Source organism: Perca flavescens, chromosome 6, assembly GCF_004354835.1.
Source record: "Perca flavescens isolate YP-PL-M2 chromosome 6, PFLA_1.0, whole genome shotgun sequence".
Classification (NCBI taxonomy): Eukaryota; Metazoa; Chordata; class Actinopteri; order Perciformes; family Percidae; genus Perca; species Perca flavescens.
In genome coordinates this window covers 35,753,893-35,774,440 of record NC_041336.1, presented here as the reverse complement: position 1 = coordinate 35,774,440, position 20,548 = coordinate 35,753,893, and the positions used below count along the sequence as shown (strand labels likewise).

The 20,548-nt window shown below is 41.8% G+C and overlaps 1 protein-coding gene across 1 annotated transcript in view; it reads right to left on the bottom strand.

The window, feature by feature from the left end:
* Window positions 1-5,334: 5,334 nt before the first annotated feature.
* Window positions 5,335-20,548, bottom strand: part of cep76 (centrosomal protein 76) — a 23,610-nt gene continuing 8,396 nt past the window's right edge. The window contains exons 9-13 of the mRNA XM_028580485.1: window positions 16,233-16,399; window positions 14,614-14,773; window positions 13,532-13,705; window positions 7,652-7,869; window positions 5,335-5,744 (exon numbers count right to left, since the gene is read on the bottom strand). Coding sequence (XP_028436286.1) covers window positions 5,606-5,744; window positions 7,652-7,869; window positions 13,532-13,705; window positions 14,614-14,773; window positions 16,233-16,399 — 858 coding nt within the window. The 3' untranslated portion in view covers window positions 5,335-5,605. The remainder of the gene's footprint in view (window positions 5,745-7,651; window positions 7,870-13,531; window positions 13,706-14,613; window positions 14,774-16,232; window positions 16,400-20,548) is intronic.

Genomic DNA, 20,548 nt, shown 5'->3' with positions numbered 1-20,548 from the left:
AAGACATTTTCAGACCTTAAAAAACAAAGTTTTTATTTAAGACGTTTCAAGAATTTTTAAGGAGCCGCGGGGACCCTGGCACCATTACACTATTACTGTATTTTAAATGATTACAGTTAACCTCAGAATACTGGCACCTTACATTAGGTGCGTGGATTTTCATTGAGAAGTGATTGAAAAATCAATCAAAGTGAGTCAATGAAGTACAGTCAGTTGTCATTTTGTCTTATATAGATGTAGGGTTTACTATAAAGAACACTATTATTATATACATTTACAATATTAGTAAATTAGTCTGATTGTGTGTGTGTGTGCGCGCTGCATCACTTAACTGCTCTGTCTGCATGGTTGTCAGCCTGGGGAGGCAGGACTTCAGGAGGGGAGTAGGGAGGGGGTCAAGGGAGCGGGTAGTGGGTTTCGAAGAGCTGATGAGTTTGGAGATTTCAGGAGGGGTGACCGGGTCAAACTGGGAGAGGAGGCAGTGTGGAGGAGGGGTCGGGAGGTCAGGAGAGATGGGGAGAAGAGGGGCCGAGGTAGGTGCTTGAGTAGATACTGGGAGGTCAGATACAGTGGATAGAGATTGATAAACGATGTCGATTTTGTCAGCGAAAAAGTGGAGGAATGAGTTGCAGAGATCCCGAGTAGAGGTAGGGAGGGTGTTGGTCCAAGGCTTGAGGAGGTTGTTCACTGTGGAGAAGAGGGTTCTGGGGTTTTGGCAGGGGGTGGTGAGGATGGTGGAGAGGTAGGCAGACATGGCAGCAATGAGGGCGTCTTTGTAGGCAGTGAGGTGGAGTTTATAGGCTTCATGATGGACTGTGAGAGATGATTTCTTTGTCAGACGTTCAAATTGGTGGCCAGTTTGTTTCATTTTCCAGAGTGCAGGTGTTTACCAGGGTAAAGAGGTGTTAAAAATGACGGCTTTTGTTTTGAGGGGGGCCAGAGTGTTGAGGGAGGTAGACAAGTTGGAGTTGAAGGGGTTTGTGAGATCATCAGGTGAGGTGAGGGTTGAGTCCAGGTGGACAGTGGTGGAGAGCAGGACAGAGAGATGGTTGGGATCGATTGATTTAAGGTTGCGGAAGGTAATTTCTCTGAGGAGGCGTGGGCGTGGGGTTGGAGAAGGAATGGTGAACCGTATGAGTTTGTGATCAGAGAGGGGAAAAAGGTATGGATGGAGGTCGAGTACCAGTTGATTTGTGGAGCAGAGCAGGTCGAGGATGTGTCCTTTATCATGGGCGGGGAATGTGACATGTTGGGTGAGTGTACAGTACACAGTACAGAGAATAAGCCCAGCAGAAAGGTCAGATAGGACAGACCTCCGTGTTTCACTATATTACTTTAAAGCTCCCATATTATGCTCATTTTCAGGTTCATAATTGTATTTTAAGGTTGTACCAGAATAGGTTTACATCTCAATGCTGCAGCTCCTCTTTTCACCTTGTGTTCAGGTCTCTGTTTTAGCTACAGAGTGAGACATCTTTTCTTCTGTACTATCTTTGATTGCACTTGCACATGCGCAGTAGCTCAGATCGTAGATCATGTCAGCTAGCTCAATAGACAGTAAAAGAAAGGCTGTTTCTCCAACTTCAGTCAGTTACAAGGCAGGATTAGCTGGGAGACTTCTTCTAAACCAGGGCACACATGTAAATAGTTATTTTGGAGATTATGGTGAACTTGTGTGTGTTGTTGCAGTGCTTTTCCATTGAGAACGAGGTAGCATGCTAGCGCCAGCATGCTAACGGTTGCGGTTAGCCAGCTCGTTTTGGCTAGTGACGTAGAAAGCTGTGCAGATTTCGACCAGCTCACCCGGAGACTGAAGGCAGGTTACATTCAGAAACCCGTATCTCACTCTAAACAGCATGGATGAATTTTCCGCCTGCCCTAACCCACACACGCCTCCGCAGTAAATGCCATCTTTTGTGTGTCCCAGGCAAAGATGAGTTTCAACTGATAAAATGTAAATATTTTTTAATATTGTATTTGAAGACATTTTATTTCCACAACTTTTTTAAAAGTGCATTCATAAACGATTCTTTGCAACAGCAAATAAATTCCAACTTCATGCAGGCCTAATTGAGGCTACTTTTAAAATCACTGAACATCAGTAGGCCTATACAAGTCAACAAAACACGCTTAACGTGTAATCAGCACAATTAGAGATATATCGGCTCCGATACTGCCTAAAACACTGGTATCGGTATCGGGAAGTACTGGAGTTTATGCACCGATCCGATACCACTTAATAAAGCCCTAAAGAAAATCTACGTTAAAGTAGTTTATTTATGTTCTTTTTCCGTTATAACTGACTGTCAAACTGGATAATGAAAGAAAGTTCTGGGGCATTCATTGTTTGAGTTTGTTCATGTTTTACAACCTGAGCCAGATAGAAAAAAAAAATATAAATTATATTACATCCATACAGGGATAGTAGTATACAGTTGTTAAAACATAATAAAATATAATATAATAATAAAATATATGACACACATCGGATCGGTACTCGGTATCGGCCGATATGCAAGTTCAGGTATTGGGAAGCAAAAAATGGTATCGGACCATCCCTGAGCACAATGGACAGCTCTCTGATCAATGAACGACAATGCTGTTTGTTCAAGGAACACATAACATTTAACAGTCAACTGCATTGAAGGCATGTTATCACACATCAGATTCACATATTTTCATCACATTTTTTAACAATTTCAGCCACATAAAACCTCAGATTTAAACAAACAAAATGTGCCATTCATTTGTGCTACAACAGCAGCATCAACCCTATGGCCCGACCAATTTATGCATTCAAGACAACACAACTTTGTTTAATCGTCCATATCAGAGGGAACAATGAGGCCGTGCTTTTGATGTGCAGAAAGAAATAAGTCGTCCTCCACCTGCAGCCTTGATCTGTATTTGTTTTTAATCAGTCAGTGCGGAAAACCCACACTCACACAAGTAGGTGGAGGTGAAGGGGATTAAGACGTTCATAGCCTTAGTGGAGATCGCTCTCCACAGACAACCAGAAACGCGAGATCGCCATTTCTCCCAGTCTCTGCTTCAAGGCCATATTCGAGCTGAGCTTGACCAGGGCCTCCTCCTCCTGCAGGCTCAGTCCATCACGGGGTGTGGCGGGGAAAGAGAACTGATTTCTCACCCACTGATTTCCCATTGCGTCCTCTCCAAACTGGTCACGCATCCATTCAAATGCACAGTGATGACCGGTTGGACAGAGTTAAGAGGCAGCCCTGTCTTCTCCGCAACATCCTCAAGGGTTGGGAAGATTTCCACCAAACCTCGTTCAACACGAGCACACCACAAGTCCAGCTTTTTCCAGACACTTGGTCGTGTGCTGAAAAGGTCATGTGCGCTCTTTGCCCTGGAGAGAGGTGTTGAGGGAGTTGATCCTATTGAAGATGTCAGAGAGATAGGCCAACATAGCAAGAGTTAATCTCAGTGAGGAAGAGGAGGACTTCTTTGCTCAAATTGCACAGCCTGGTGAGGACTTTGCCCCGAGAGAGCCACCTGACCTCGGAGTAAAGCAGCAGCTGCTGGAAGTGAGCGCATCTCATTGCAGAGGATTGAGAACAGACGGACGTTTAAGGCACGCAATTTAATTAAATTCACAATTTTAAAAGGCTCATTAAGAATGGCGCACAATTCTTGGGGCATCCTTTTTGTTGCTAAAGCCTGGCGATGGATAATGCAGTGCTTCCAGACAGCCACCTGTTTTACGAGACTGCTGTAACGGCCAGTCATTGCTCTTGTCCTATCAGTGCATTTCCCATAACACCGGCCCCAGTCAAGGCAATTAGCCTGGTAAAAGTTATTCAAGGCCTTGAAAAGTTCGTCAGCTGTTGTGTGGGCGGGTAGAAGAATGCAAAACAAAAAATCTTCCTGCACACTGAGCTCATTGATAAACCGAACGTACACCATCAATTGAGCACAGTGTGCAACATCAGTGGACCCATCAAGCTGAGTGGCGTAAAAGGGGCTTTCACGAACCCCGTCCAGGACCTGCTCTTTGACATCACAAGCCATGTCTGATATTCGTTGCTGGATGGTATTGTCAGAGATAGGGATCGCGTCAAATTTAGCAGCAGCTGCTTCTCCCAGCATCACTGAACACATATCTCTAGCTGCAGGGAGTAGCAATGTTTCGCCGATGTTATGGGGTTTGCCTGCCTTCGCCATACGTAGCGTGACACGATAAGATGCTTCTTTCGCCTTCATGTTAATAGTGCCAAACGACTGTCTTATGCTTTTTTGTGACTGCAAATCATCACGCTTCCTCTCAAAAAACCTCAACTGGCTTGGTCACTAAATTTGTGTGCTTAGTTTCAATGTGACGACGAAGTTTCCATGGTCTCATGCTATCATTTGCTAGCACCTCCTCGCAGACCACACACTGTGGCAGAGGTGCAGCCTCAGACCCTGATCAGGTGAAGCCTAACTTTAGGTACTCAGGATCATATTTCCTACGTTTTTTTGCTGGGTCCTGTCTCCTCCCTTGCTGACTTCTGTTCTGGGGACAAGGAAACAATGCATTTTAAAGCTAATACACGCATGCACGCACAATTACCATTATCAATTTCACTGCATACAGTTATTTTTTCTTTGCGTGTCACGCCTCCCCTGTGGCTCTTTGGCGCCCCCCAGGGGAGGCATGCCTCACCTATCGAAAACCGCTGGTTTAGCTCATTGGGTACTTATCTTTTACTTTACACAACACCTTACACTATATTATCTACACACATCCACATGAACATTACTCAGTGTTACCCACACATAGACTAATTTGTGGCGGTGCACCATACAATCAACACCGGTCAGGTTTTTTTTAACGCTATTTGAAACACGCAGTGTATTCGTTCAGCTGCATTTCCTTTCCCTCCTCTCCTCCGTCTCTCTGTCGCTCGTTAGGCATTGGAGTAGGAGAGGACAGCATCCAACAGCGTGTCCTCCTCAGTTTTTGGATTCTTGTTATGAAAATAAGTATTTCATCCCACCCCCCAAATTTCATTTGTTTATGAGTCAATTATGGCCGCTTCATTTTAAAATGCAATAATTAAAAGTCAGTAAAGAAGATGTACATTGTTGGGATGCTATGAAAACAACTTCTGCATGATTTTTTTAAACCTAATTTGATACAGATGTTTTATTTTGTTTGCGACGTGAGCATTTTGAGGCCAAAATGTTACTCCTTTGATGTGAAAACTGAGCCAAAGCAATTATCTCAACAATTATCCAGACTAGTTGTTAAAGTTAATGTCATTTGAAAGAATTCTTGTTCATTATTATTCTTGGAAAATGTCTTTAATGAGGCCATTTAAAAGGACACAGTAAGATTAAAAAAGTTCCATTTATTTACCAAAATAGATGTATAAATACAATTCTGAGTGTAAACGTCTGTACAAATGAAGAATCTCCTGGACAACAAAATAAAGGCCTAAACATCACAGTAAAGACAACAGCCACATATATGTCTGTGTGCACGTCACGGAGTACAACTTCATTTAAATCTATGAGAATCAGGCACACATTCCTTCCGTACACATTAAATATTGTCCAGGGTCAAAGAGCATCATAAGCTGGTAGTTTTAGGGTACGGTGGTCAGAGTACAGAGCGGTATTTACATGCAAACATGAGCCACACTGCACATGCATTCTCAGGATAGACAAACACACGAACACGGACCGCAAGCCTCACATGGTCGCCACGACAACACACTATCTCCTCACAGAACGTAGACCTGCACAGGAAGTGACAAGAGACACAGAGCATGGAATATGAAGTACTGCAAAGTCTTTTATAAACGAACAAATGCAAATACAAATAGAATATTCTTTTTACCTAGAAGCAATACTGGATATACTGGAGTGAATATCTTCTATATTTTATTATATTTCAATTAACCAGCATGCAGTAGCCTAAAGCAAAGTAGGGATAGGCCGATTATCGGACCGTTTTTGGCAGTTTGCAGATTAACTGTATCAGTGTTTTATTTGCCTGATAACCGATAAAGTTTATGAATTAAAAAGTGTTCTACTTTGGCTCTGCCATAGCTCTGTGTCCGTCCCTCTGCTTTGGTTTCACTCACCTATGAGTCTGACTTAATGCCCCCCCCAACACTATGTGACTCTCTGTTACTGGGTATTATGTTGAAAGTTGAAAGTAAACATTTGAACAAAGTTTTATGTTGGAGTTTGTAACATTCAAAAATCTTAATTTTGACTTAAAGATTTTCATTTTCACTGTAAATGTACAAAGGGTCCCAATATCGGTCATCGGTTTTATTAACTACTAATAATCGATATCGGCCTTGACAACCAGTATCGGTGGATCCCTAAAGCCGAGTACATCATTTATAACCTTCTGCTAGCTAGTTGTTACCATGTGGGATGTGGCTTTTATTGCGCATGCTAATCGAGGAGTTTTTATTCATCCGTTTCCATTATTTCTTTATTGTAAAACATTTATTTTATAAAGAAGTTGTTCACTTTAAACCCTAAGTTTGCACACAGCCACACTGTCAACTTGAATTTGACCCAACGGTACCTTTCCCCATTAGTTAACTTGCGAGGTAGCTAACCCACCACATTGCACATTTTACATTGTATGTATTTGAAAAATGTATTAACAAATTAACTAGGGATGGGCATTCGATAAAATTTTCTAACAAAATCCGAGCGGTCAATATGACAGTATGGCCAAAATAGGTAAAAGTGATTGTATTTTCTTTGCCTTTTGTGTAATGTACAGTATATAAAAACTATTTTCAATGAAAATACAGACTCTTTTAGGAAAAGTCAGGTACCAGCAGGATTGTATTTTTTTATTTAGCAAAGTTATTACACATATAAATTTCAAAACGGTCAAAATGTCCATCCTTGCCGTTCTAGTGTTAAGGAACAGGCCACAGGGGGACCATCTAGCAGCATGTATGCTGCTCAGCATTAATGGGCCACCTCGTTCTGAATTCCCCTATAACCGAGCCTTGGAGTTATTTTTCCAAAAGCCAAGAAAAATCAGATGCACACAGCAAGGCTGCCAACTTTGCCACTGAGGCAAATATGCAATTAGTTTCATTATGAATGGTTTCATACTTAGCCTACTTTGGGTTTTGGTTTCCCTATGAAAAATTTCTTGTAAAATTAATTTTGTAGACCTCATTGTGTGTGAATAGAGATAGATATATTTGTTTCCGTTGCAGCGAAGTGTCAGTTCTGTTTCATACGTAAAACATTTGGCGGCTGGGCGCGGGGGGGGTGGAGGTTCCGACAGATCTGCCCCCACTGCTAAAAAAAATCCTAGAGCAAACACTGGTGACATTGGGTTGCATTTATCCAACAGGTTTTTGTCATCCCCTGTGGTCCCCACTGCCGCAGCCTAAACACACTACCTGCACTGACTGGACTGGTTTTCGCCTGATGTGAATGCAGCCTTACACCCTCTACAGGGAGGTCTGAGTTCAGGCTCTGCTACCATACACTGCAGCTGGAATGGATCTGCTGCCATAGCTCTGACGTATAATAATAATAATAATAATGCCACTCTCACAGGCAAAATTGTGAGTTTGCAGCGCTGCCTTGGGCTTCAATCCCTGCAACATGCATAGGCTAGTTAACCACGCATTCACCATGCTACCCACTAGCTCACCTGAGGCACGTGGCAAAGGCTCTACGAGCATTGCGGTGCAAGAAGTGGATGGGGAAGCCTTTGAAGGTGTGTCCGTCTGGCACAGCCCTCCTCACTGCGTCCTGGAACTCCTCGTTGCCACAGGAGACGCCAGTGCAGCGCTCCAGCTCATAGGCCGACAGTGCCGAGGACAGCAGGTAGGACAGGTGGTCGTCCCATACGGTGGCCAGTTCCAGGTCCTGGAGGAGAGAGCACCAAAGACCTCATACTTTGCTCAACAAATCTCACATTACATGTTAAGACAAAACACCTAACCTGCATTTGGTCAATGGCACATAAAGGGTCAGTTCACCGTAACCTCACACACACATACTTTGAATAACCTACCTGCCGAGTTCCTTCAAAAACTTTGTGCAAGTGTACCTAGAAGAATTGATGCTGTCTTGAAGGCAAAGGGTGGTCACAACAAATATTGATTGATATTGATTTAGATTTCTCTTCTGTTCATTCACTGCATTGAAAATAAACTATTAAGACTTCCATTTTTAAAAGCATTCTTAGTTTACAGCATTTTTTCATACCTCCTAAAACTTTTGCAAAGTACTGTATATACAGTGAGGAAAATAAGTATTTGAACACCCTGCTATTTTGCAAGTTCTCCCACTTGGAAATCATCGAGGGGTCTGAAATTGTCATCGTAGGTGCATGTCCACTGTGAGAGACATAATCAAAAAAAAATAATCCAGAAATCACAATATATGATTTTTTTTACTATTTATTTGTATGATACAGCTGCAAATAAGTATTTGAACACCTGTCTATCAGCTAGAATTCTGACCCTCAAAGACCTGTTAGTCTGCCTTTAAAATGTCCTACTCCACTCCATTTATTATCCTAAATTTGATGCACCTGTTTGAGGTCATTAGCTGCATAAAGACACCTGTCCACCCCATACAATCAGTAAGAATCCAACTACTAACATGGCCAAGACCAAAGAGCTGTCCAAAGACACTAGAGACAAAATTGTACACCTCCACAAGGCTGGAAAGGCTACGGGGAAATTGCCAAGCAGCTTGGTGAAAAAAGGTCCACTGTTGGAGCAATCATCAGAAAATGGAAGAAGCTAAACATGACTGTCAATGTCCCTCGGACTGGGGCTCCATGCAAGATCTCACCTCGTGGGGTCTCAATGATCCTAAGAAAGGTGAGAAATCAGCCCAGAACTACACGGGAGGAGCTGGTCAATGACCTGAAAAGAGCTGGGACCACCGTTTCCAAGGTTACTGTTGGTAATACACTAAGACGTCATGGTTTGAAATCATGCATGGCACGGAAGGTTCCCCTGCTTAAACCAGCACATGTCCAGGCCCGTCTTAAGTTTGTCAATGACCATTCGGATGATCCAGAGGAGTCATGGGAGAAAGTCATGTGGTCAGATGAGACCAAAATAGAACTTTTTGGTCATAATTCCACTAACCGTGTTTGGAGGAAGAAGAATGATGAACAACATCCCTACTGTGAAGCATGGGGGTGGTAGCATCATGCTTTGGGGGGGATTTTCTGCACACTGGACAGGGCAACTGCACTGTATTAAGGAGAGGATGACCGGGGCCATGTATTGCGAGATTTTGGGGAACAAACTCCTTCCCTCAGTTAGAGCATTGAAGATGGGTCGAGGCTGGGTCTTCCAACATGACAATGAGCCGAAGCACACAGCCAGGATAACCAAGGAGTGGCTCTGTAAGAAGCATATCAAGGTTCTGGCGTGGCCTAGCCAGTCTCCAGACCTAAACCAATAGAGAATCTTTGGAGGGAGCTCAAACTCCGTGTTTCTCAGCGACAGCCCAGAAACCTGACTGATCTAGAGAAGATCTGTGTGGAGGAGTGGGCCAAAATCCCTCCTGCAGTGTGTGCAAACCTGGTGAAAAACTACAGGAAACGTTTGACCTCTGTACTTGCAAACAAAGGCTACTGTACCAAATATTAACATTGATTTTCTCAGGTGTTCAAATACTTATTTGCAGCTGTATCATACAAATAAATAGTTAAAAAATCATATTGTGATTTATGGATTATTTTTTTTTAGAATATGTCTCTCACAGTGGACATGCACATACGATGACAATTTCAGACCACTCCATGATTTCTAAGTGGAAGAACTTGCAAAATAGCAGGGTGTTCAAATACTTATTTTTCTCACTGTATAATTTATAGTTTAATTTAAGTATATATTTTTTGAAATATTCAACCTTCTTTGAAGCCTAGTATTCAGATTTTTACATTGTTGTGTATTGGAACAGCAAGAGTGGTGACATCACACCTTTGAGTGGAGAGGGGTTTTAACATAGGTCTTAAACCATTATCATTTTTTTTCAATTTTAATCAAATGTAGCACAAATTTTAACCAAACGTCCAGAAAATCTGTAAAAGAAAATGCTAATCGGTTTCCATCCACTACTGTTCTGCGCAATGAGATGACGTAATTAAAAAAGCGCCAGTTACACCTGAAACGATGTTGGAAAACTTGATGGAAATACGGCATTACAGTTTGTTTTATGTATTAAAAGTCACATAGTATGCTCATTTTCAGGTTCACACTTGTATTTTGGGTTTCTACTAGAACATGTTTACGTGCTTTAATCTTAAAAAGAAAAAAGAAAATCTCATTTTGTGTGAAAATACCTGTATTATTAGATACTGTCTAGGGATGGCGAAAACTAAGTTTTCTTGACTGGTCACCGAGCCTCATTAACCGGTTGAAACCGGTTAACCGTTTAGTTTAAAATATGCTACGCTATTTGAAATAACAGCCATTTCGAGCCGCGCCTGCAATTTCTCAACTCACACACACACACACACACACACACACACACACACACACACACACACACACACACACACACACACACACACACACACACACACACACACACACACACACACACACACACACACACACACACACACACACAACACACACACACACACACACTTGAAACAAGTCCCACGTTTTTAAATCCCTACAGAGGAACAAGTATGTAATCAGAGGAAGGACAAATGGCTCCTTAGTTTCGAAATAGTTTGGCTACAAGCCAGGTGATCGCGTTTAAAATAGTCGTTTGTCTAGCGTTAGAAGCTCATTAGAAACATTGCTGCGGCTCATTTGAAAAAATGACAGCTCCGAAGAGATGCCGCTTTAGTTTGAGTGTAGTGCTAACAATAATAAAGAAAGATGATGATCATCATCACCTTATCTGTTACCACTGAAATGCAGATGTAATGTGTTTCCAAATATAAGCCCATCTTATGCGGAATATTGCCTAATAGACTGCAACAGGATACAACCAATGGATAAAACGGGCACCTTCAGAATGCTAAAACAGGCGATTAGGCCTAACAAAATTGTTTGGTTCCGGTTTCCAACCGACCCTGTCAATTAATGTGCGACCCAAATTTATTTTATGAGCTTGGGGAAGAAATGATACTAATTAAATAAATACACAAATAAAAAGTTTAAGGCAAACTATAATTACATTTTTGTACAGCACTCTTGCGACACAAGATGCCCGTTTTCCTCCAGCAATGCTGGAAGAGGACCCGATGTCGCCGCAGCGGCACTTAACTTTGCCGTGTCCAGTTTTACGGCAGCAGCAGCGTGAGGACGGCGCCTTCAACCAGCCCTCACCGGCCACGGCGGCCAGCTACAGCGCTACTGCGCCGCCGGGGAGCTTCAACACGTTAAACAGGGCAGATGAAACCACTCATGAACTATATGTTGTGTTTAATGTCGTTCAAGAGGATGGCAACGTAGCAAGCAAACCCGATCAAATGAAAGGTAAACCCCCTTTAGAGTGCTCTAATGTTACAGCAAGTCCCTGGGGCTCATTGGAGGTGGCTAGCAGCTGTGAAGCTAATGACAACTTCACAACACAATTCATTTGGATACAAGCGTTGCATTATGGAAGATAGACGGGATTCTGAACAGCGATACACACACACACACACACACACGCACACACACACACGCACACACACAAGGTGTGTGCGTTACTTCACGCAGCACATGTAACTGGCTGGAAACGATAGCTACAGCTTATACAGTATTTACTTCCGCTGGCGCAGATGAACTAACGGTACACTCGTTAACTGTAAGAAGCCTACAATAAACCCTCCATGATTAAAGAGTCAATATTTATCAATACCCACCTACCTGTTCTACAGGCAAATTTAAACATGTAGAAACTGATATTTCAGTCTGCTCTGCATGCGCTGTCCACTCTTGTTCACCGCGCTGTGCAAACAAAGCTCTACTCTGCAAATAGCGACTTTACAAACAAGCTAAAATGAAAGATGTCAGTTTGTAGTCTGTTTCTTAGTTTGCAACGAATCTTGATTTTTGGACAAACTCTTGTAAACGAACCATCCTCTCCGCTGGAGCGGTAAACCTGTGGCTGTATTATAAGACCAAAACAAATACACGTGGCTACTTAATATGCACGTGAATTACATGTTTTCAATTTATTAAGCGACAACTATACATGTAGTAACAGGTAGGCTATGTTATGAAAATATTGAGTATCCATCGCTACTGTAAAGGCAAAAAAAAAATCCTACTTATCCCATGCTGCCACTGGGAAAAAAATACAAATAAAAAATAAGATAAATTCCTTATCGACCCATGACCTCAACAGACAACAAACCAGAAACAAACAATTTTTTTTTTTTATGCCTTATGAAAAATTTAGCCTGAGGGATTATTTCACTTCACAGAAATAAAAATATTGGAATGAGATGGCTAACTGTAGTAGCGTTTATTCCAATATCTATAATTGCCTAATTTAGAGATCACTTTTTATTTTTTTAACCGACTAACAACAATAATTTTGACCGGTTAACGTTGAAACGGTCAACCACCGGTCAACATCCCTAATACTGTCTGAAAAGCTCAGTTTTAGCGCCTGTCTCTTTAAGCCCCAATGTCGAAAAAAGCCCAGTCTGCTCTGATTTGTCAGCGTCTCCAAGTCTTCCGCATCTGCGTTCTCTGAGTTTCTGCACCGCCATTGCAGCCGGGGAATGACTGACCGCTCGTTTTAAAAAAGGCACAGTTTCTGAATACGGATTGTGAAAAATAAGTCAAACATGCTTCATGTACATCATCATTTATTTGCGTCTGTTGCCATTGCATGTCACATATTATTCTTTCCACCACAGCAAAGTGCGTTTGTGTGATATTTCAACTTTTCATTTTTAATTTCCACTCAGGTTTGTTTGCCCAGCAGTTTTCCTTGGATTAAGGTGGCACTTAAAACTTGGTTGCAGCTGTTGCCGTGGTCCTGCTCTACGCCCCGCTATGCCCTGTAACGCCTTGCAGTGCCCTGCTACACCATGAACTACTACAATTACTATTTCTAGTCATAGTTCCATTATCTTTATTGTGACTATTATTGCCCCTGTTCATCACACCCCCAACCGGCACCGTCAGACACCGCCTACCAAGAGCCTGGGTCTGGCCAAGGTTTCTCCCTAAAAGGAAGTTTTCCTCACCACCCGAGGTTTCTCCCTAAAAGGAAGTTTTTCCTCGCCACTGTCACACTAAATGCTTGCTCTTGGGGGAATTATTAGAATTATTGGTTCTTTGTAAAGACCTACTCTATCTGTAAAGTGTCTCGAGATAACTCTTGTTATGATTTGATACTATAAATAAATGTAATTAAAACTGAATTGAATAAAATCAATATTAAAACTGATATGTGCATACAACATTTGTAACAACAGGTGGATGGAAACATATGGGATGTGAACCATAGCTTTTAATTGTCATAAAAGCTGTCAGCAGACTTGAACATAACCTAAAACACCGAAACTTTAAGAGTTCATATCTAGTCCAGCACTGTGTTTTACCTTCCTGTGCTCTGAAACCAGGTAGCGCATCTCCAGCTCCAGCTGGTTGCTGGCAGCAGCAGGATCCAGAGATGGGGCACAGAGTGGAGGCAGAGGGGGCAGAGAGGTGGTGGAGCCTGGGGCGCAAACAGACTTCAGAGCCTCTTCGCTCATCGCCTTCCACCGAGACTGATTCTATAAGGAAAGGAGGAAAAAAAAAAAAAAAAAAAAAAGACATTTAGCTGATGCTCTTACCTGGGCTTACTTTTTCCATTCACACAAGAGAACCACTACACTGTAGCCTCTGGGGATTTGCTGCCTGTCTTTAGGTTAACATGACCGGACAGGAGTTGCTGATGTATGGAAGTGTTGCAGATTCAATTTCCCTGGCTACCATCCAGTCACAAGCCCACTGCTCTTTGCTCGAGACTACCTCTGTCAAGTCCACACAGCATCCCGCAATGGGAAAAAAAACGTGCTCTGGTGTATTGGCATTTCTTTAAACTAATCACAATTGTCCTGGGCGGCGCTAAGCCACAGTGCCTCTGAAAAATAGCCTCTGGAAGGAACTTGTTTTGGTGGAACATGTGTACGTTTAAAAGTTGTTTTAGTCGAGCAACAGAAAGTTCAGATTGGACAGATCGTCTAGCTAGCTGTCTGGATATACCCTTCAAAAGATCTGAAGAGCAGTTAACCATAGACCTCATAAATCCACCAGAGTTTAAAATTCCAACACAAAGAAAGAGGAAGGTGACATCCGGCGGAATTTCCGGCTGCAACGGAGCAATCCCCGACGTGGAACGTTGTGGATATAGACTAACCTCTATCTGATTAAAATCACCAGTGCACATTTAATACGATCTTCTCCAGCTAATTTAATATGCAGTGTAAATAAAGACTTTCATATTGAAACTTATTTCACCTGACCCTGACTATTAACACAATACCCATCAATGAAACAAACGTGACCAGCATAATGACATTTTAGTGGCACCTTTTCAACACTAAAGGGCCTTGATAATTAATAAATACAACAATGGGCCATGCAATATAAGTAAAATGTATTTAATCTGTGGGGAAACTATAGGACACCATTCTCTTACCTGGAAGTCAAAGACACAAAGCTCTACAGCATCGGTGGGCTGGCAGTTGGCCAGGAAGGTCTGGTGGTTGAAGACACAGCCCACAGTGCGGTAGGGGGAAGAGGGTTTGGGCTGGGGGGCCAGGGGCGGGGCATCTGGGTCTATGGCCTGGTGCAGGTATCTGACCATACACATGGGACATCACAGCTAATCAGTGTCATTGCAAAAATACTAACAAAATTGATCGAAAAGTATATTCATAATTATCAAATCCGTTAGGCCATGCCATTTTGAGGGCATGACTTAAGTTGTGATAAAATATACTGTCGCTCTATTAAATTAGCCCAAAGCTTCGTCGTGCGAAATTGCCTAAAAAATATAGGTCCAGTTAATGAGTGAGGAATGAAGAAGGCTTAAAATGAAAGTACTACCATAAAGTTAAAAAAAGAAAACTCTAATGGCTGAGACACAATTGTAAAATTTAGAAAAAAAAATGGTTCAGGAGATAGATAAAAAAAAAAAAAAAAAAAAAAAAAAATAAAAAGCTCCTCAAAACACTGCTTGGTGTAAATCAATACCTAGTTTCTATCACTGACTTCAAATTGACAAAAGATATGAAATCAAGTCTATCTTCATTACAAGATTATAGGGAGTTATGGCCAAAAACAGTAATTGATGGACAAAATCCCAAAAATGAATAACCATAGAAAAATGAAATCAATCGTATGGCATTCAGAGATATCCTGCTGACAAACACACAAAGACTGGCTAATGAGCTTACTGAAGCTAAAAGAAAAAACGCAGTGCAGTTTAAAAGATTTCTTAGACAGTGTTTGGTTTTAGCAGTTAGAGAAAAACTCAAAATGTTAAATACAGTTTATGGAAGACAATTTAACCAAATATATCTTTTGTTAATTTTTTTTTTTTTTTTAAAGCCCCAGTGTGTAACATTTGTAGTTGTTCATTATCAAAATCTGTATTGCCCTTCACAAACTTGTCCTTTTCATGAATATTGACCACCACCATCAATTTCAAGTATTCCTATTAGCTTGGAATTTTACATTTGCACTTGCATGAACTGGGGTAGACCGTGGATGTATTAATGGGGTAGATACTCCATAATGATGCGCCATCTTGAAAAACGTTAGCCAGTAAGGGACATACAGGCTATACTGCTCCGCCTTTCACGTTTTCGACTCACAGCTGCTGCTAATGGGTATCGTAACTTCCCGGATCTGGCAAGTTTGAAGAAGGAAACATGGAGGACCACACGTATTCAAAATCCAAATTTCAGGAACAGCAGTCTTCTTCTTCGCACAGAAAAAGAAAAAGGATATTGAAAAGAGCGAGAGACCGGCGTCGTCAGAAAAAAAGAGTGAACATTGGAGTTGCTTTTGGACATGAACTCATGGATGTATTAAGAGAAAGCATGAACTCCAACAATGACGGCTGATACACAGCTTTTTGTTGATTGCGATATATGATCTCAACGCTAGATGGGAGTAATTCTTACACATTGTAGCTTTAAAAAGGTATCTAACCCAACATAAATATTTATTATTATTAAACAGGGGTTACAGTCATTAGTAAGTATCAGCTGACTGAAGAATCACAAAAAAAAAAAGAAAAGAAAATTGGACCTGTGTGCAGTCAGACTCTCCCAGAAGGTGATGCTCCCATCAGTACCGCGGGTCAGGACCCAGGTGTGTGGGGTTACCTTGGCTTTGGTACCCACACACACATACGCATCCAAGCCATATCCCAGCAGTAAACTACACAGCAGGGTGGCGTGGTCCTCACAGTCCCCCTGGGGAGGACAGACAGTGATGAGTTTGGGTGGAGAGTTTGAAATGTGGAAAGTAAATTATCAACATGACGTGTAGTGTTCAGAGCTCTCTTAACCTTAATAGAAGGCCAATACACTTTCATTTTTAACGTTGAAGTCAGTTGTACTGACTTTGAGGCTTTTTGGAGTAGTAAGTAATGACTGATTATTTTAACCCTGGTGTGACAAACAATGAGCCTCAAGTGAGCTCCATTCACAGAGGATCTGTAGTCAAAAGATCCAACAGCTATTTGGTAGACCTTTTATCTTCGACTATTTAGCTACATATCCTATTCTCCTAAATATTTTTTTTCATTCTCAAATAAGCCTCTTTTTTTGGCTGGGTAGGGAGCAAACATGTACGGCGAAGTATTAACAGCTCGAAATATTACAATCTTATTCTTAAAATATTCAGATTTTATACTACAAATATTCTCAAAATATTACAACTTTTATCTCTAAATATTACAACTTTATTTATATATTGATGTATTCTAAGTCCCTATATTTAGACAGATTTGAAGAGATTTACTACGGTCCTTATACCATCCCTGTTGCTTGTCTAATTCATCATGTCACTACAACAGTCTGTTTAAACAGAAATACAATATCCGGTTTTCACTGCACGGTTAGCCTTTCTCAGAAGTGTTCAACACACACACAAGAACAGTCTGCTGGAGAGGAAATAAGCTCTGTAGTCACTAAATGGTCCATGGCAGTAAGCAACTCTTATTTCACTCGTACAACTTTTCCGGTAAAGAGGCCTGGGTTGAGCTGGGGACTTGTGCTGCTGCTGTGTGCTGGCTCGGGCTACGGGCAAGTCAGAATGATAGATGTTCCGCAGAAGTGCTAATATAGACGGCAGCATTGAAACAGGCTGGGGTAAATTAATTTCCCCTGGAATGAAACTCATAAATCACAGCTGACAAGGGCCACTTTGTGAGAGTTGTGTTGTGTCTGTCTTGCCAGCCGCTCACAGAGTAGAGGCAGGAAACATTTATCCTGTGGTGGTCTGGGAAATTTCCCACTATCTAGTAGAGATGAAAATGCATCAGTCAGTCGACTCTACACAAATCCTTAGGGCCCTGAAAGAGCAACCTGACGTCAAAGAACTAGTGGCAACGAAGTCAGACCATTGCGTTGCCTGGGTCTTGGCCGAAAATTGCACCGCAAAGACTACAGCCGAAGGCCAACTAGCAGTTCTGCATCTACGTGAGACGGAATAACTCTTCATACCAGTAGGCGGTGGTAGTCGAAAAGCTCCCCTACGACCCAGAAAGGATTTTCCCCATGGGCCACCATTGTATAAGGGATGTCTGTAAAACTGGTGCCAGGATACGTGGTAATGTAACCAGGGTCAGTTATGAAACTTATTTAGAGCTTTTAAACCATGGACTTTTTACATTGAGAGATGTAAAACTTCCCTCGAGCCGAGAAAAGCGATTTAGAAACCTGTGACGTCACCACAATGTAAAGCCTACGGGCCGAGCAGGAACTCGCGGGCGGGGCCAGCATAAGAAATACTACTGCGCATATCACGGAAGTAAACCCAGAAACTTTTTTGGCGGATGCACCACTGAGCGACTCTCATAGGAATGAACAGCCATTAACGTTGTATCCAGATCTTTTAATACATCTATGACATACACAAGGCAGCGCTTGCCCACCTAAATTATGCTTGGTTGGTCTTCAGTTGCTTCATTTTAGATGGCCAGGTTGTTGGGAAAATATTCTGGCCAGTGACCGCGTGGGGTCTACGGTCCCGCCGGTCCCTCCGGTCCCTCCGCCTCAATCCCAGCCAGGATGAGAGCAGACGGCAGGAGACGACTGCAGTCCGTTGTACCTAGCTAACTAGCGGATGGCTTGCGGTTTTAGGGAACAGAAATGTGTGAATATAAAAAATACATTATTTTTAGATGGGCAGACTGAGGTTTTAATGGAAAAATACAATTATACTTTTTCTCCATTAATTTGATGCATTTTTGCCAATTGTGTTTAAAGACCACAAATGCAGTTATCCAGTGATCACAACTTCAAATGCATTCACTTAACTTTTGATGATAATGATACTTTTCACCCATCGTTCTCTTTTTCCACAGATCCTTATAAATGTAATGCATTCCAGAGGATTTTAAAACTTGAACACTCATCGCACAGGCCAATTTTAAACTTTTGACTTTGAATCTATTTAGTAATGTCTGTGATTGTCTCTGATGCTCTATGTGCTTTTGTTATGTATTGCTATGTTCTTTATATGTGTATTTGTTGCATGCATTCGTCCTTTTGCTTTGTCTGGCTAGGTTTGTATTTTCTTTCTCTCTCGGCTGCACTTAGGTCTCTGTGGAAAAAGACCTTGATCTCTATGACGTTACCTGATTATATGAAGGTTATATCACGACCACCACATCGAAAGCACTTGTGTTTGTATAGCATATAGCAGTGCTGGTAGAATATATGCAGCTATACAAAACTTCTGACTACAGTCAGAATAAAATTGTAAATGTAAAGTGATACATCAGGTTAATCATCAGGTGTGAATTTAAACAGGAGTTTCATTTGGAAAAGTATGTACAGTATTAAAAACAAAATTACAGGCTATTTTGAACTTGAGGGTTAACAACACCAGATTCTCTAAGGTGAGTGAAAGATATATGAATCAAAGGGTCTGCAACCATCTGGGAGACAAGTATCACATTTATTTTGGATGTTTTATGCTTCTGCGTCGAATCGAAGGCGTAGCCCCGCAGACCTCTCGGTGTCTACGCCAGACCCTACACCGTAGCCTGACGTGCACCTCTCGAAAAATCTAACTACACGTCGCAGCGATGCACATCGCTCGGCAGCGTTGAATTTCCCCCGACTCATTTCCTGGTTCTCCTTCTCCATAAACAACATGAAATCAAGTAGAGGGTTAACTTCTCCTGCTACACATTTCCCACCGTGGTCAGAAAGCACTGGGGGAGACACTTTGTTTCTCTCACTTGGATTCTAGAGTCGCTACTACTAATCGCTCTCTGACTTCTCCCTCGCTCTAACACACACCAGCGCACAAGTATAAACACCAGGCCACTTACGTAAGCTACGGCGAAAGCGCTGTGTGTAGCCTCCGCAGAAGCATAAAACGGCCTTAAGAATGGAGTAGAGGGGGAAAAGGGGGATTTCGTTATTAAAGTACATTGTTACTCAAAGAGAACTTTAAGTCATCATTTATGTTTTAGTTTTGGTAAGACTTCTCTTGAAGGTATCTACATAAGAGTGACATGACACTGTCATCATGACACATTAACCCTAATCATAACTCTAACCATGACTTGTCATGACAAAAACCGAATGACACTTAACTAAAACAAGCGTTTATGACTTGTTTATAATGTTTATGACACATTCATGACAGGGTCATGTCACTCTTATGTAGATACCTTCAAGTGTCGGGTGCCATTGTTTTGTCATGATGGGTGTAGGCATTATGTAACCATGGTCATAAGTAAGTAAATCTGAATGCAAGGTGGGTCCATTGGCTACATTGAACGTGCAACGTATGGAGACCGTTCGCGGAGCACATGTGCCGCGGAATGTCTCTTTTAAATGGCTGCACCTGCTGCGCACTCACGGCGTAGGATTGTGTGAGTCACAGGCGAGACGGAGAGCTTTTGCTCTGGGATTGTTGTCGTTTTTTCAGTTTTTTTGGAGCCGGCACAGAGCTGTGAAAACATCAATTTACTATCAGCTGTTATCAGAAGACGCAGGTTACGGAAACAAGAATCAAAAACAGAAACTCTCAAAGTGAAACTGCCAATACGCTCATTGACAGTCATTAAGTCGTTTCCTGTATATCGGTAGTTCAATTTAAAAGAAATATAGACACTTTATGAGCCATTTCTGTGTAAAAGGGCCACACACACAACTCGCGTAAAATATATATATGGAAGACTGTCCAAATTTTACGCGGTTTTACGGTACTGTAGGTGGGACTGTGCCAACGCACAACTGGCTTTTTCTTCTGGTTGACTTATGTCAAAAATTCACAGACCGGACGGCCACTAAATCAGTAAAATTTAACAACTAAATGTTTCATTTACACACTCTTGTCACAGTGTAGGAAAGCACAGTGCTCTCGCCAGATGGCTGACA